The 17794-nt window shown below is 37.1% G+C and overlaps 1 protein-coding gene across 2 annotated transcripts in view; it reads right to left on the reverse strand.

Annotated features, from left to right (window-relative positions):
- STK32B (serine/threonine kinase 32B) overlaps positions 1-17794 on the reverse strand; it is a 161323-nt gene that overhangs the window by 121352 nt on the left and 22177 nt on the right. Inside the window, exons 1-3 of one of the 2 annotated variants that reach the window (XM_085577686.1) lie at positions 13136-13251; positions 11584-11639; positions 3812-3963 (exon numbers count right to left, since the gene is read on the reverse strand). In XM_085577686.1, coding sequence (XP_085433812.1) covers positions 3812-3930 — 119 coding nt within the window. In that variant the 5' untranslated portion in view covers positions 3931-3963; positions 11584-11639; positions 13136-13251. Of the gene's footprint in view, positions 1-3811; positions 3964-11583; positions 11640-13135; positions 13252-17794 lie in introns of those variants that run through there. The other variant, XM_031504578.3, reaches the window with a different exon arrangement.

Genomic DNA, 17794 nt, shown 5'->3' on the forward strand with positions numbered 1-17794 from the left:
TCACTGTATTCTTGTGTAAGCTGTGGTTACTGATAGATCCAGCAGAACCACCATTTACCTCTTTCCTCCTCTTTTTCTCTCCACAAGAATTTAAGTGATGAAGTATTGTATACACATATCTTATTACTTTCTTCAGTTACCATGAAAAACTAAAGGACTCTCCAGTATTCATGTTTGTTTCTTAAACTGCCATCTTTTATTTTTGGTGACGGAATTTCTCAAAGAAAGATTAATATGTTCAAGGAGTTGTTAGGAGATTTATTACTATTTAAATTTTATTTTAAAATCCAGATGATAAGCTTTTGAAAATCAGCTGTTCACATCAGGGACAGTACTCCAAACTCATGAAAAGCTTATCATGATGGAATTTCCTCCAAATATACTTTTCAATAGTGATTTAGGATTTGTCATTTTGATTTGAAAGATGTAGGATTTAATTTCAATTCATCACAATGAAAAAAAAATATGACACTGAAATCATTCTTACAGAAAATGATACTTTATGAAAAATAAAATTTTAATTTCAGGATTATAGTCACCAAAAGTTTTCCTAAGACAGGATTTCCAAAAACTGATATAAACCCTAAGAGAGTGTGATTGAGCCTGGAAAGGGAGACTAGGCCAAAAGAACTTTGGCATTTAAAGAAACTGAAGTTGTCTTATTCCCCATACACTGTGACATAATTCTTCCTTATTAGATTAATATTCCAGTTTCTGAAACAATACAGGTCTATGTTCCTGTTCCTGTTACAGTCCCTTTGTACATTTACAGTGCAATCAACAAAACAAACAGCAAAATCCAACTCTGAAAAATGAAACTAATCTAGCTGCAATTACTATGCAAGAAATACAGATTCAACTGTTTCCTTCCATTACTGTGTCAGGAATTGACTCATAGGAGGAAAACTCATGGATTCATGCCAATCATCTAATATAAGTTACAACTACAATGTAAAATATATTCAATGCAAATCATTATTGCATCTAGACTGCAAGTAGAAATACATTAAATAGAGTTCTAGTTCACCAACAATCAATGAAAATGTTATTTTAAGAAATTATTTCTGGGAAAAACATATTTAAGGACTATTCCATTCATACTTGCAGTGGTCCTTTTCCCATGGTAGAAATAAAAATATAGTTTCAAATATTAAATAAATGAAATACAATTAATATGTGTAAAAGCTTCATATGGCTTGAACAGATGTGACCATTATTCATGGACCATTTATGATTTTTGTGCTTTGTCCTTGTTGCAGTTCAATAACAAAAGTAATTATTTGAAGATAATGTGTAGAATATCTTGAAATTCAGCTGAAATTTAGGACATAGAAGTCAGAGGTCTGGAAAATTCTATTGCAGCCTGCAAGAATAGACATTCCAGAAATAGAAGTCAGAGGTCTGGAAAATTCTATTGCAGCCTGCAAGTATAGACACTCCAGAAATGTATCACAAGTTAATTTAAATTAACTTAAGATTCTTCAAGGCTAATTTTTATAGAAGCATATTTTAAGCCTGATACAAGGAAATAGTTACTCAGGGTAGACTAGATTTATTTTGGGAAGGTTCAGGCTCAAGATTTCCCTTTGCTGTCCCAGGGTGAAATACAGGTTCTCCAGCAATTCAGCAGCTCACTCTGGAGTCAGATCTTTGAATCACCAGACATTTGAATGTGCAGTGTTTGAGGTGAGCACTTCAGGTAAAAATAATATGGGTCAATGAAAGAGTTTTTTTAATTTTCTACAATTCTAATGGTGTTATTTTGAGTCCCAGAATGTCAGTAGAGCTTCATACAAAATCACAGAACCACCGAACACCCTGAGTTGGAAGGGACCCACAGGGATCATTGAGTCAAACTCTGGCCCTGCACAGGACACCGCGAGTCACACCGTGTGCCCCAGAGCACTGTCCAAGCACTTCCTGAGCTGCCAGGCTGCTGCTGTGACCCCTTCCCTGGGGAGCTGTTCCAGTGCCCAGCCTCCCTCTGGGTGAAGAACCTTTCCCTGATATCCAACCTAAACCTCCCCTGCCTCGATTCATGATGTTTCCTCGAGTCCTGTCCCTGGTCAGGAGAGTGAAGAGCTCAGTACTTGTACATAGATTGGTCAGCTATAACCATTGCTAGAGACATCAAATATAAAACATTGTTAGTGCACTGAAGCATCTTGAATAGTGTCCTGTTTGCCTGAAATGTTTTGTAACTCTAGAGTACTATATTTCTCTTTCATTTTCTGCGTTTCTCATACACACATATAGTAAAAAGTTTGAGTCTTGATATCCTGTGATGGTATCTTAGAAGTGTAGGCAGAATAAAAGGCATCATCATGCCCAGTGCATTTTAAGGTATTGCTTGTTTCAATTTTAATCTTTGGCATGGAAGAAGAAAATGAGAAATAATATTTATAATTTGAGTATAACTCAATAATGGCAATCTAGCATTCTTTTTGTTTCACAATAAATATTTGATCTTCAGTCTTTCAGCACTGCTATGTTTATCTCTCAGATCAGATTAACCTATGACTGTTGCTGTGCAGTGTCTGGTTTCACAGTGGAAACTTCCACACCTTCTGATAAAGAACAAAAGTTCATAGGATTTCAAAAAAGGTAGACAAATACATAATAGAGAATTCCACAGGCTCCTAAGCACAGCTATACATACCATATCTTTGGTAAAAAAATCCAAAGACTACAGCTTGCTGGAACCTTGGAAAATATACTGGGTAAGTTTTGTACTGCAATCACAATGTTGTAGTTTTTTAAAGCCTTCAACAGGCATTAGATTGGTTCAGATAATTCATATCAAGTGAAGAGCACATATGTACGTATGCAATTAAGTATGTATGTAATTTGGAATAAATTTTGGGTTCAAATGCTTTCTATCAGAGTGCAATTATACTAAAGCTGTGTTCACTCAAGACAGAACACAATTTGGCTTTTAATTTGTGAAAGGTGCTAACCTAGCACCAAGAGTGAGCTAAGGGATGGGCAGAACATTGTAGGCTGGGCAGTGACCTCAAGTAAGACAGCTAAAACTCACAAAACACAAGCTCAATGTGCATTGTAACCATCTGCACCCCGTCAAGCTATTCACAGACTGAATAATTTTCATTTTGTAATGGTTTATGTCCCCTCCACCTTTTCATTTTCCGAATGATACAGATCATTAGATAAGGAGGAAAACTCTGCATCCCATTATTAGTATCACTACAAAAGCCAGCAAGTATTATCACACTACATAAGAGCCAGCAAATATTTTAAGCTGCTGGTATACTTGAAGCTAGTCATTGCTTGACCAGTATTTTCTCTCAATCACGTGTGACCAAAAGATTCAGTGTCTAGAATGGAGAAGATAAGGGAAATTCCAGTGACAAAAAGGCACTTTTTTGTTGTCCTGTGACAGTAATTCTTAGAAAGTAATTGAGTTTTGAATTTTCACTGAATCCACTTAAAAAGAAAAAGAATTAATTTTTGGTTTTGATATTCCACAGCTTTATTAGAGAGGTTTAGTCCAGGTATTGTCAAAAAACAACTGGGACAGGACAACACATTTCAACACAGTGTTGTAACAATTTGGAGAGAAACTAAAGCAGGAACAAACAGATGAATATGATATTTAAGTATCCCAATTCAAAAAGACACCTTAAAAATATTAATGAAAAATAAAACTCCTCGTGAAACCTAATACGTTTAACAAAGGAGGTCATCAAAAATCTTTTGTTCTTTTCAGTTTTCCAGACTCCCATATTCTGAACTGATTCAGCAACAAGGAGAAAATGAGAGATCCATGAAAGCATTTTAATGATTTTCTTACCACAGATTGACTAGGAATGGATGTTCCAGGCCTTGCATTATCTGCAGCTCCCGGAAAACATTGCGAACTTCATCTCTCTCAATGCATTTCTGTTTATTCATGTACTTCATGGCATACATTTTCTTGGTGTCTCTCTTCTGTACAATGCACACCTAATTGGCAGCAAAGTAAAAGAAAAAATTTGACACCTTGAGAAAGTGAATTAAATTGTGACTTTGGAAAAAAAGAGTCTTTAATGATATTTCAGTAATTCAGATCTAGATATTACAAGTGAGTAACACATTCAGTAAGTTCACTTGACCACTCCTAAGGATTCTTTCTAATAGATTGTAATTAAAAATTAACAAAAATCCAACCCAACCCTGCATAAGAGGAAATGGAGACCCAGAAAAATATAATAACTTTCAAAACTTTCATGGTAAAGCTGAGAGTAATATGCTGCAATGGCTGAAATCACAGGCTATTTAATTATTCAGAGAAATTACTGCCTCCTGCCTAGGAAAATGCTCAGTCATTGTCCTGATTCCCACAAGTCAATACTCACATCTTGATTACTGCATCATAAACCTTGCCTTTGTTCCCAAGGATCAATATTTCATCTAAATATCAGAATTATGCTCCCTTAATTACTGTTGAAAGGAAAAGAATATTCATACAGGTATTCATCATAATATTTTTGACTTCACAAGAGACCATTACAATGATTTAGTCTCTGGCAGTAAATGTCTACACTTTTACTCTTTTTTTTTTTTTTTTTTTTTTTACAAAAGCCAAATAATGTAAACACATGAAGAAAATCCTAGTCAAGAGAACTTCCATGGGAATTCTGGATTTCCTTTTGTCATGGTATTTTACCTTGAAAATGGAGCTGGAGACTTGCACAGGTTCCACAATCAAGCATCAGGTTAAGTACGATTTTTGGCAACAGAGAAATACACAATTGTTCTGAATATACTGGAAACACCTGGTTTAGGTATCCCAGGTATACTATGTCTAAGTTCAAAGGTATTCTGGATTCACTTGGTGTGGGCATTATTTTTTTTATATATATTTAAATACATACACACACATGCACACATATGTGCTCCTGTATTTTACACACATAAAATTATATTATACACTCATAAATTCATGTTAAGAGACCAGATTACAACACAGTGACAGCCAAAAATAAATCCTTTGTGTCTGAATTTAAGGAACTTATGCACCCAATATTTAGGAAAAATCAGGAGTAACTAAGGCAACTTCCCATAGCTAAAACTGGGAGGAATAGGGCCAGTAAAGTCAAACTATGTTTATTTCTCTGAAACTCTCTTATCATAAAGTGTGTCCTTGAGCACAAATCTACTCCAAATAGAGGAGTTAATAGAGTACCTTTAAGCTATCATGATAAGGCATGATTAAGCAATGTTTCTAATTACCTTTCCTAATATTAGGAATTCTTCTGCTATTAAGGAAAACAGGGATGGTAACATTTTGTTTTGAGCCCATCAATGTTGCACAATGGTTTTATTTTTCACCTTGGATTGTTATGAAAGATCTGAAAATTGTCGATGCTCTTAAGATATCTAAAGGTTCACATTCATATGGAAAGAACCCTGGCTGTGGAACAGTAGGGAATTGTATTTGGCCTTTTGGAGGAAGAAAAAGTAGCAAGTGGGATCGAGTGGGAAACTGAGTGGGAAAAGTTGGGATGAAAATGAATTATTCAAGCTCCCACAGGTCCTTCAAAAGCATAAGCAGAATTTTCAGGGGCAAATCCTGGCTTCCTGTCTCAGAATATGTGGAGACTCCAATTTAACAAGTTGCATTATAAAGTGCAACATCTGGGGTCTTAGCTCAGAGCCTAAGTCCAGAAATTCAGCTGTGTACATTAGTTTGCATCATAATTTTCATGTACAACTTGGCCAAGAGTTAGGTGTTTGCAGAAGTCTCCTAGTCCATTACATTAAAAGCCTCCCTATTGAAGGGTTGACTAGAGAGACTGCTGAGAGAATGGGTTTGAGAATCACAGGTTTGATCAATGTGGCAAACCAAGATCATATGCAGCACCAAAATATGTAATGTAAACCAGTTTTGAAACACTGCTGGGACTCCAGAAGGCACTCAGCTCTCTTACCTGGCAGTGAAGACAAGGGTGTTCAGCACAGCTGAAACAGACCTTCTGTTGTTGGTAGAAGCTTGCCTAACACACAACTAGCTTCAAAGCAGAATGATAGTAAACATTTTCCAGCAATGTGTACCTACGCAAATCCTTTAACGTGGTTAGAAAATCATTAGGATTTTAGTGAATATAATGAAGCTACTTCCTACTAAAAATCAGGAAACACAACCTGCATCCATCTTGATGTTACTGTAAAAAAATGCCTGACATTGTTATGTCAGCACCGGATCATATTGGAGATCATCCCTGGCACTTCTACCTGCTGGCAGTCAGCTCTTCTTCTGAGCAGGACATCAATGGATTGACACTTTCTACTAAAGCAAGAAAGAAGGGAAAAGCCCTTGAGCCCTTCTCACATGTGCAGTCTTCATGGGAAATGTTTAAGTTGAGGGGTTTTTTTTCCAAATGAGCAATTTTAAAATAGGGATAAACAGGTGCTCTGGAACCTAAATTAAAAAATTCTGTGATGACTCATTATGATGAAAATCTGTGCAGAATTGCCTTATTTACATGTATCAGTATGGAGGCCCATCACACTTACAGTCTTTCCATTTTTCTGTGAATATAATTTACCAAAGGCCAGACAGTGTGATGATTCAGAGCAAATATGTGTTCTGAACTCAACAACTATCCAGCTTCATAGTCAGTACAGAAGGACAGCAGCCATCTCCATAAGGTATGGATCTAAAGAGGTACAGGGGACTATCTCTGTCCCTAGAATGGTTTCCCTCTAATGTTCCCTAAAGAGACTGTAGATTACCAGTATGGATATAGGCATCCGTGTTGTACATGTTTAAAAGCAGGCATTATGAACCCCATTAATTTTCACTGGAATGGTATAGTGCTATTTTTAAAAATCTCTTGTGAAATTATTCTCTTTCTAAAGGTTTTTTTTAACATACCTTAGTTGTTATCACAGGGTGGTGTCTTTTGTTATTTCTGGTAGAAGGTAACAATGAGCTGCCTTAAAACCTATCAGGTTAGAAGAAATTTCACCAGTGAGTGACTTGGGACCACTTTCCCTTAGAATCTGGGGAAGAAAGCTAACGGCCGCAGGGCTAAGCTTCATTTTTAAAGAGCAACATGTTCTGTGGCCCACTTCTAAACTACCTTCTTGGATTTACTCTGATTTCACATGCAAAAAACAGAGAAGCTTGATGAAGGAAGCTGCATAATGCTGGTGGAGCAACCATGGGTAGCTTCAACAAAGTTCTTCCCAGAGCAAAAGATGGTGATGTCTGAAATATCAGACCTGCTGCAAAACACAGATTTTTCCTGTTCCCCACTAGAAGAGACTTATAGCTGCAATGTGCATGGTGTGGAAAGAACAAGGTGCACTTAGCGTCAATTTTGGTCTAAATTTAGCACAGGACTACTTAGACCTCTCAGGCTGCTACAAGATGTGGTTTGACAACAAGTGATGAAAGACCACAGCTGGAGGGCAGGGTTAGCTGGGGAGCTGGAAGCTGGGCTGCTCACCCACCCCTGCTCCTGTTTGATATTTTGCATTGAGGACTCCCAGCCCAGCAGAGGGGCTGTGGCACTGCACGGGCAGAAGCACTCACCCAGCACAGAGGGCTACAGGAGAGAAATCAGATACACTCCAGATGGGAATTGATGAACCTGCTGTTGAGCATCTGCCTGAAACTCTGCTCCCTTGTCTGTCCCACCCACGTGCTCTGAAAAACTAGTTCCCATAGTCTTAGCCTACAAGCAGAGCTGGCAAGATTTACTCAAAGAGGCTGGAGAATGAATATCATAAGTTTGTCTTTAGGCTGCCGGGGGATTTCCTTTAAATAGGGAGATTCATTCTCGGATTCCCCTGAGCGAAGCATGACATCTGGAGCAGCCAAAGCATCTGCTTAGTATCCTTTCATATTAACTCAAGCTAAAAAACAGGTCATAATACTGTCAAACAATATTAATATTCTGCAGTTGTGTGTTATGTTGCTTTTAGGATAGAAGCATATTTTTTTCTGAAATATTTTGCATACTATTTACTAAAGTACCCTCAATCAGTGTAGGCAAGATTCTGGGCTCCCATCTGGTTTACACCACTGTAATTTCAATTTTACTTCATCACAGGAAGTCACTGTTTTATGCAACCAAATTAATCAGAACTAAGTCTTGTGTCTCAGCATCTTAGACAAACAGAAGAGAGTTTGTACCTTGAAATTATAATTTGAATTCAATTTAAGGATGTTAGATTTTTAATATAACTAATCCCATGAACAGAGAAGTCAGAGAAAATTGGTACTATAATATCTCTGAGAACTAGTTGTTACACCTGAATACAAATTATTTTGCAGCAGTAACCCTGCAATTATGTGGTTATTGTTGCAGTAAAGGACAAGAAGAATTCTTGTGTTTCAATCCTCACTGGTTTTGTACTTATTGGACGAGCTAAAAAAACATAATTTTTTGCAATATTTTGTTTGAGAAGAGTGATAGCTCTACATATAACAACATTTTAAAAAAATAGCCAGATTAAGCAGGAGACAGCATTTCTAACATATCATATGTCTCTCTTCCTACTGTCTCTGCCCCTGCAAAGGAGCCCTCACTCTTTCACATCATACAGGAAAATAAAACAAGCCTCCTATATGAAGGCTTTGTTGATTTTGATCCACTCTTCTCCATGGCACTCAGGAAAATGGTGAATGTTTCTATGATATTTCTAGAAATACCTAATTTTTTACAGGTTTATATGAGTGTGGTTCTTGTGAACCCACTTTGGGGAATCTGTACTGGTGAAAATAGAGTTGCACGATCCTCAGAGAAAATGTTTAAAGTATGAGTTCCCTCTACACTTAAATCCTTATTTTGCAATTGTCAAATGCAACAGGAAAGTCCTTGCTGTAACAGCTTTTTTTTTTCCCAGATGAGTACAGGTTTCTGACAAATCACCTTGTTTTTCCTTCCATGGGCAAGAGAAAGAAAGAAGCCCATTTTAAAATGACCTGTTATAACATAGCCAAAAGCACAACAAGGTAAATCAGTCACTGTTTCAAATGTCTGTCTCTGTGACTCAGTCTTGCCTTTGTTGTTCATTTAGAAGCCTAGTTGCTGGCAACTTTTCTTATTATTGTCCTTCTGGAAGTACCTGGCAGCAGAAAATGTCAAAAAAGGATGCACGACTGTTAATCTCTATTGCGGGGTGTTTACTGCTCGGGCTCTGCTGTGCTCTAGCATCTTGCAGTGTATAACCCCATGTTCAGTCCCACGCTTTCTTAAACTGCTGCTTCCTTTATGGCTCCTCTGTGGCCTTTTGTGTTTTCTGAGAGCAATAGGATGTTTTAAGGCGGGCTCTATTTTTTTATTTTATTACTCTTGGTACAATATCTCTGTCTCTCTCTCTCTCTCAATATTTCTTAAATTACTTTGGTTGCCACAGCAACCGTAGGCCTCTGCAGGATATTGCTGCAGGAGGCATCTGGTATGGCAGAGCCCCTGTGCTGCTCAGCTCTGAGCTCAAGGTGATGCTCAGCACCTCAGCTTCTCCACTGGGGCTGGCTTCAGAAATCAGCTCCCTGCCTTCACCTTTGGCATTTTCAATTCACAGTCACAACATTTGCTGTCACAGGAACTCCTAGGCCATTTGGTATCAAATATTTTGCATCTCAAGTTCTTGTCTTTTCTGAGAAGTGGCTACCTGTTTCTAGCTGCTGCCTCTGTAGCCAGTTCTTCTTAGGGACATCTTAAGAGTAGCTGCTGTCTCCTAGTCACTTTTCAATATTTTTCAGGAAAAGATACACCATAGTAATTTTGAGGAGGGTAGGAAATGCATGTGGAAAGAAGAGAAACCACAAGCATGCTTTTTTTTTTTTTTCTGGAAACAAACAGGCTCATTTCAAAGATATCCTTTGAGAGCTCAGGTTGCACCTTGTTAAGGGACATATAAAGGAGGTGAGGTCTGACCCTGCTGGGACCATCACAGCCACAGCTTCTGTGTAAGTTGGCAGCTCTTTTATTCAAGCCAAGTGACGGGCAAGCTGTGGCAGAAGGAGTGTGACCACTCACGGAGCAGTTCCCACACTCCTGGGCACATGCAGACCTACCTGGGGCATTATCTGGGCAGACAGGCACACACCTGGTGCATTGTCTGCTGCACACCCAAAGGGGCAGAGACAGGGCAGGGATCAGGGGTACACAAGCTAGGTGCAGGACACTGCTCTAAAAAAGAGCCTTTCTGGCTTCAGTGACCTTGCTTTGCCAATAGGTGAAGGCAGCTTTTTGCTTATGCTTTGGTCTTCATAAATACCAGGAAACTTTTTGTTTGTTTGTGTGTTTGTTTGTGGAAGGCCTGCATGCTAGCTATGCTTAGCATATTCCAGTTACTAGTACATTGGAAGAGGGCAGGTTAGAAATTTTGATGAAAAGTTTTATTTCTATATTAAAAATTTGCCAAGTGAATTCAAAAGTAGGCAATTTGAAACCAAAAATGTTGAGCTCTGATCTAAGTAACTATTCCTTTGTGAGGTCAACAGCATTTGGATATGTCTTTAACTTTTTTTTCCTGTACATAACTTGCATTCTTGGACATTAATTTAGTTTGACATGGTATTCCACCTCTGTATTGTGATAATAAACAATCACAGATCTCTGCTGCCCTGATTTTAAGGGGTTTTTAAGTAACTTTTTGCCCAAGCAGGATATAGTCCTATTGACCTCAAAGATGGTTTCTGCTGACATCTACTGAATTGAACAAGGACTGTGCCATGAGGACCATGCTGTTCTGCAAGAAGTATTTCTGGCCTCTCTAAAATTAAAGTCATTGTTCTGCATGGAGGCCAAGAAACAGCAAAATCCTTTGTGTGTTCTTAATGCATGGCTGCAGAAGTGCCTCACCAGCACTGAGCTGGCATATACTCAGGAATCATTGAAATCAAGATCTAGACAGTTGTTGTTTCATCAGTCACTGATCAAGTATCAGTTATATTTATATAGTATAAATATACTTTCATATATATTCCTGTGAAAAATGGATTCTAATATTTTAAAAATATTATTTTCTATTTGTGGCTTTGTATTTGCATTATATGTGGCTATGTGGCTTTGTATTATAAATTGAAACCCTTGTTATAATCACTATTAATAGGAAAGTAAGGTTGTCTACTCAAGTGTAAACAAACCATTAATCTTCTCTGTTTCAGAAAAATCCTGTTGAACAAACATTTACTCAACGATCATAATTATATTGTATGTCAGTTTACACAGTCCCAAGAGGATTTATTCTATGTAAAGTGCCTTTAAAATACTGCAATTATTTGAAGACACAAATGAGCTCAGAGATTTAAGAATAAGATCACTTTGGTGGACTGTCTAAAGAAGTAGTCTGCTCCTACCTTTTTGTTTCCAGGACAGATTTCTAGATTTTGCTAATCTCCTTTTGGAATAATTAATTATTATAATAACTTTTGCTCAATTAATTTTAGTGAATAGATTATAATAGAAATAATTTAATGAAGAGACGGTTCATACTGCTGGCCAGATGTCCTTAAGAAGGAAAAGGCTACAAAACCTATATTCTTTTACCATAATCAAGCCAGAAAAACAAAAAGGTATTTCCTATTAGACATTTAACTGCTAAAAATAAGTTAATTCTTACCTTTCCAAAACTCCCTTTCCCAATAGCCCGCAGTATTTGAAAGTGGTCAAAGTTAACTGCAAATAAAGGAGAGAAGAAAAGGAAAATAGTTTGCAGTGTGCTAAGTCAGAATCAGAAATCAGATAAGAAAAGAAATTACAGTGTGTCCAACTAAACCTTTTTGCAATGTGGTATCCCATTTTTCCTCTTAAAACACCAAATATACTTAATAGCTAGCAAATAAAAAGTTTGCTTTAAAATATGCTGTATTCATTTGCTTCATCAATTCATCTTGGACCAATGTGTTCAGTGCCCAGTATCTCCAAAAAGAAATATCTCTCTGCCCTAACCAAGTTAGGATTATGCAGCCATTAGCAAAAACTGCTCAGCATTTTCCAGAAATATTGTGATCTATTAAAAGGACACTGAATAATTCAAGTAACACCCTCTACCTACAGATATTTATATAACATTTGGTTAGTAGTCACTCTTCAGGATAATCCCCATTTTTTGTTACAGTGATGAAAGCTTGTCCCATGATGAGGTAGTATGATCAGCCTTTACAAAGTTTTCCACCTTAATGCAATACATAATTCTAATATTGCAAGACTATTTCATAATTTTAGCATAAGCTTGTTTTGATAGATTGTATTTTAGGTTGGCAGTAGAATGGATTTACTTGCACTTCAGGAAAATTTGACAGCACAGCCTGCTCTAGACACTAAGTGCTTTGCTGCTGGGAGGGTGAACGAGATTTCATTTCTCAGAAACACCATTTTCATTGGTGTTACATGAGTTTAAACACAGTACAACCTTCAAATCTTCACTGGTATAGCTGGTGGTTTTAAAAAAATTCCAACATCCTGAACAAAACTTATACAAAGTCACTGAAATACAAACATGACAATGTGTGATACAGTTTTTACAGTCGCTTCTCAGAAAAAAAATCACACTTAGAGCTAAATTCAGTGAACCAGAGATGACAAAGTTCAGTGCAACAAAACAGGATCTTTTTTAAATTAAACTTTCTTATGTTCCTGGCTTTAGCCATGGAGTTTCATCTATGCACCTGTCATTGATGTAACAGTAACTAGAAAAATTGTGGAGACAGACCATCACTGGAAAAACCATAGAACCATACAATGGTTTGGTTGGAAGGGACCTTAAAGATTATCTTGTTCCAACCCCCCTGCCATGGGCAGGGGCACTTTTCCCTAGACCAGTTTCTCAAAGCCCCATCCAACCTGGCCTTGAGCACTCCAGGGATGGGGTAGCCACAGCCTCTCTGGGAAGCCTGGGCCATATCCACCCAAAAATGTGGTAACAAGAACAAATACAACAGAAATGTGACTCACACCAAGATGAAGGAGAAAATTCTATAAAACTCATAACACTTTAAATATTTGCCAAAAAACTTATCCATCTCAAGCTAAGCCTTGCATAGAAAGTTGAAAGGTTGATAGTTATCAAGTCTCTAAAAAGGGTTCATATCTTGCTTTCTCTGTTGCAATAATATCTAATTTACACTATTAACACCACTAAGTGTTTGTTTATTTATGCTTGCTTATACTACCTTCAAGGAAACATGGTTGCTCCTTTCATTAGTGCAGCTTAGCAACCACCTTCCTGGTAATTGCTGGAGACAAATCAAGCCCAGAGCTGACAGAGCTGAGAGCAGCAGACTCTGTTCTGCAGGAAACAAGGATGGTGAATATAGCAGCTTTAGAATTTGGATACTGAAATAAAAATGCATAACCTTGGAAAATATTTATAACCTGCTTGGAAACTGAAAATTGGGAAAAAAAATTTGAGCTGAATCTTGTAAGAGTTAGGGCTGCCCAGATGTCTGAGAAGCAGCATTGTCTGTCAGCATCCTGCAGCTGGTCTCTCTGCTGAGAGATTTTATCAGTGGGGCACTCTTATAGTTCTTGCTGGCCAGTTCTGGTCTGATGAACAAGGTAATCAGTTTAGCAAAACTCCCACATAAACTTACATCCACCTAAATCTTGTTCCCACCAGTCATCCCTCCCAAGTGCATGACTGGGCTGTCTAAGATGACCCTTAATTTAGGTAGGGATTCAACACAGTATAAAAAAAATATCCTAAACAACATGTCAATCTCATTAATTTCTTTGATAGTAAAAAATAAGCCAAAAATTCAGCATGCTGAATCACAGCACGCTGGTGGTTTTTGTGTCGCTTCTCTCTTTTCAAACTTTCTCATGTTTTTGCTTATTTTGGTAAATATTTAATATGTACGTTCCTTAAAAAAAGCTTATTTTGAATTTGTTCTTTACCTTGCAGTCATTCAGCTGAGTCCAGTTGCCAAAGCAAGTGAGAAATTGTTGAAACAGTTTGTAATTATCTCAATTTGAGTCAAGTCACATTTCAGTAATACTCAACTATATTATATTCTGAAATCTGACATGTTTTGAAATATATCCATTTGAAGAATGATTTTGTTTTTGTAAAACTAAGATTAAGCATTTATCTGTAGCTATATAAAGGGCATTTTTTATTGTCCATATAACTTCTATTTATCTGTACTTCCATCTTTCCTGTGTTTATTGTTCCGAATGACTAGAACAACTTAATTTTTAAATTAGATTATTTGTAAATTGGACTTCCATATAAATGAAATTATTAAATGAGGCACTAGACTATGGAGTTGAAGACGGATTACTAGTAAACTAAATAAATGGTTAAAAATCATAGTCACCACAATTGATCAAATTTTCTTAATTTCTATGTTTAACTTGAATAGGAAGTGAGATGTTGCATTTTCATATCTTTATCAAGAAAATAACTTTTTTTTTTCTATAGCTGACAGTCCCATGAGCATTATTGAAATTAAGGTACAATGATTGTAATGCATTTTTTGCAAGAGAAAATAGAGCCCATTTTAAATGACTGAGGAAATAAGTAAACATGTCTGAGCCTGCATCTAAAATGAGCAAGGCTTGCAGCCACTGTGGTTCTCTGGAAAGGGATAATTCACTGAAGTGAGACAATTCAGTCTCTTTTGATCATTCAGACATAGTCCCAACATTGCAGATTCATAAACTGAGGAAATTCCTCCTTAGGAATATCAGGACAGAATAAAAAGTGGGCTGCCTTGCAGCTGAGACTAATACCAACTACACTGAGCAAAACCAAGGTGCTTCAAGCAACAGTCCCACCTGGAACAAAGCAGCACCTCCCTGGTGACAGTGAAGGGCTGAGCTAAGTTCACTGCCACCTTGGTGCTACAGCAGCCATACGCCCCAAGTGTTTTCCTCAGATGTTTTTAATCTCACACTTTTCACATTCTGTATGTGCTTTTTTGTCTTTTCTGGTGAAAATTCAGTGCCAAAATATCACCTCTTACTCTGAGAAGAATTACAGCTCACCATGACCTCTGTCATTTTCCAATGTTGAAAATATCATCAAGTTCAAACATTGCCATTTCCTCTGTGCAAGGGAGAACATCAGGAGTATTAAATTCTTGTCCTCCAAAACATGGCATGTCTTGTTCTTGTGGTGCCTGGTGTTGTAACTAATGACATTTTTCTAGTGCAAAGCCCCACTGAGATAATGGTATGGCTGGCAGAAGGACATTTTCTTCAGTATCAGTAATATGACTATTACTCTTTTGAAAATAGTTTTCTTTACTCAAGAGAAAATACTTCAAGTCTCAAGAGAATACTTTCTTTTACAGAGAAAAAAAAATATTTTCCAACTCTTTGAGCTCTTCTTTCATTTTATTACCACACCATACTTTGGAGGTCTTACACATTGTCTTGGAATTTGAGTATAAGAATATGAACGATTTTCAGAAAACAAAATTTGTTTGTATTGTCTTCGGGTAATTTTTCATGCAAGTAAACCCACAGAATGAAACTTATTAATAACACTATGAGAGAGTTAATTTCCAATTTCTTTTATTTCCATCTGTTTGGAAAAATCAAGTATTACAATTTCCTCTCCCTCATCTCCCACCATCATCCCTTAAAACATCACCATGAAGTCAAAACGAAGAAGGAATGTGGAATAAACCAGATATTGTGCTAACTAAGAGAAAAAATAGATCAGCATTTATGACACCTGTTTCACGTTACAGTATTAGAGCAATGGAAGCCTGTTAATTTCAGCAATGTGTTGTATATATACATATAAATACTTCATTTTGTTTCTTTCCATTTTGTCATACTCAAATAAACCTTTCATTGCACAGATTCAAATCCCTATTAAGAACTTTTAGTGCAAGTACAGTTACTTGGATTAGAATATTAGATATTTTCAAATTAGGCCCATGTAGAGCATTTCCCAGTAGCTTGATCTTGAACAAGTAGGAGCCAGATGATGGTAATGGGATTCACCATTGAATTAAAGGTTTCATCCTGCTTGCCATGAAAAGGAAAAAAATGTGGTCCTAACCATTTTAGATACTTGGTCAAATATATTAGTGTACTCAAAACCTCCAGTAATATCTAGAAGGATGGTGCTGTGGTTTGTGACTGAGTAATGTACAGGAGAATCTCTACTGCCACAGTCTTCTCATGTGAACTTAGATGAGTGTTCTGCCACTGTCTGTAGAGAAATGAAGCATTACATCTCCAGGCAGCTGCAAAATTAGGTATAGGAAGCACCTTAGATCTCAGACACACAAGTAATTGGGAGAGAAGTAAAAGCCAGTTCAGGTAATAGTGCTTTATAAAAGCACCATGAAGACTGAAAGGCATTTTTGAAGTGTGAGGAGTCTACGCCACTGTGGAAGCAGAGGTACAGAAATCAGCAGATTGATTCAAACCCCTTTTGGGCAGAGCTGAGACCAGAACTCCCACCTCATGCCACACCTTCCCATGCGTGTCTTCCAAACTGCACAAGCCCTGATGGACCAGATATTAGGTATCAAACTTTCTAGTGAAAGACAAAATACTTATTTCTTTCTCCACTGCTCCCTGGGGATAAAGTATACTTTGGAGAAAATATTCACATCACAGACTTGTGTTTTTACAACCACACTGCAAGAACACTGGATGGTTTTAGTGGAAGTGCCTATTCTTTTTTTAATCAGCACTATACACACAATGATATATGTTAAAACAAGGAAGTATATGCATTCACCTCTGCTGCATTATTCACAAACACTATGTTTACTTGAACAGAAAAACCCAAAGAAGTTACATCAGCAACACACCATTAAATATTATGTGTTTGATTTATGATGTTACAAAGGAATATAACATTTTTACCCTTTCACGTGCAGTTTTACTCTTCAAAATATTCTTATGTTGCACAACATTTTTTCAAGTGTAAATTACATTTAGATAAAGAGGCAATATGAATATTGGGTGGATTCTAGCTAGAGCTGATATCTGTTTTCTCACAGCAGCTGAGGAATATTAATTTTATGTATATGTGATTAGTCCAAATACAATCAACAACCATTACCTGAAAGAACTTTGTTTCTCCTAGAGAAAATATCCAACTGAATTTGCCAAAGCACAGGCATTCACATGCTTTGCAGAATGAAAAATAAAGTAGAGGCCTTTCTGGAAAAACTTGATAAGCTAAATTCAGACTTCTTCCCTGGCTGAGTATCACTGATTTATTTGGACTCTCTGGGAGTAGCCAAAACCAGAACATGAGCACTAAGACATTAGTAAAGCCATATTTTTAACCCAATGAGCTTTTCAACACATTGAGATTCATTCTCACTAATCTCAAGAGAAAACAGAAACAAGGGATATATGATGCGGCCATTAGCCAAGAAACTAGATTTTTATTAAGTCTGGCTCCTGTCTTGCAGGTTTGTTTTGGGGTGGTTTAATGCTTCCTGTTTCTGTGAATCAGGAAAACAGAATAATAACTAAGCCAAATTCTAGATTTGGCCTGTATGATTTGACCTGACACTGACTGGATAGCTATGCTATTAGGATTTCAAACTAGCTCTGCAGCCTTCTTTCTATGTCTATCTACTTCTCAGATGCTCCAGCCTTTTCCAGGGAGAGCCACAGGCTGTGCTGACAGAACCTCAGTATATCTTAGCAGCTATCAGACCTTGTTAAAATTGTTGCTGTCCTTCCACACAAAACACATAGGATGAGTAACCAAGTATACACAGTCATATATATTCAACACTAATAATAAAATCCCCTGCTTGAATGGACATAGATAGGACAAACATGAACAGTGCCTAAAAATTAAATTAAAGGTCATAAAATGGTTTGAATAGTCATAAGGAGTCTCA

Source organism: Lonchura striata, chromosome 4, assembly GCF_050655825.1.
Source record: "Lonchura striata isolate lonStrDom1 chromosome 4, ASM5065582v1, whole genome shotgun sequence".
In the NCBI taxonomy this organism is placed as follows: Eukaryota; Metazoa; Chordata; class Aves; order Passeriformes; family Estrildidae; genus Lonchura; species Lonchura striata.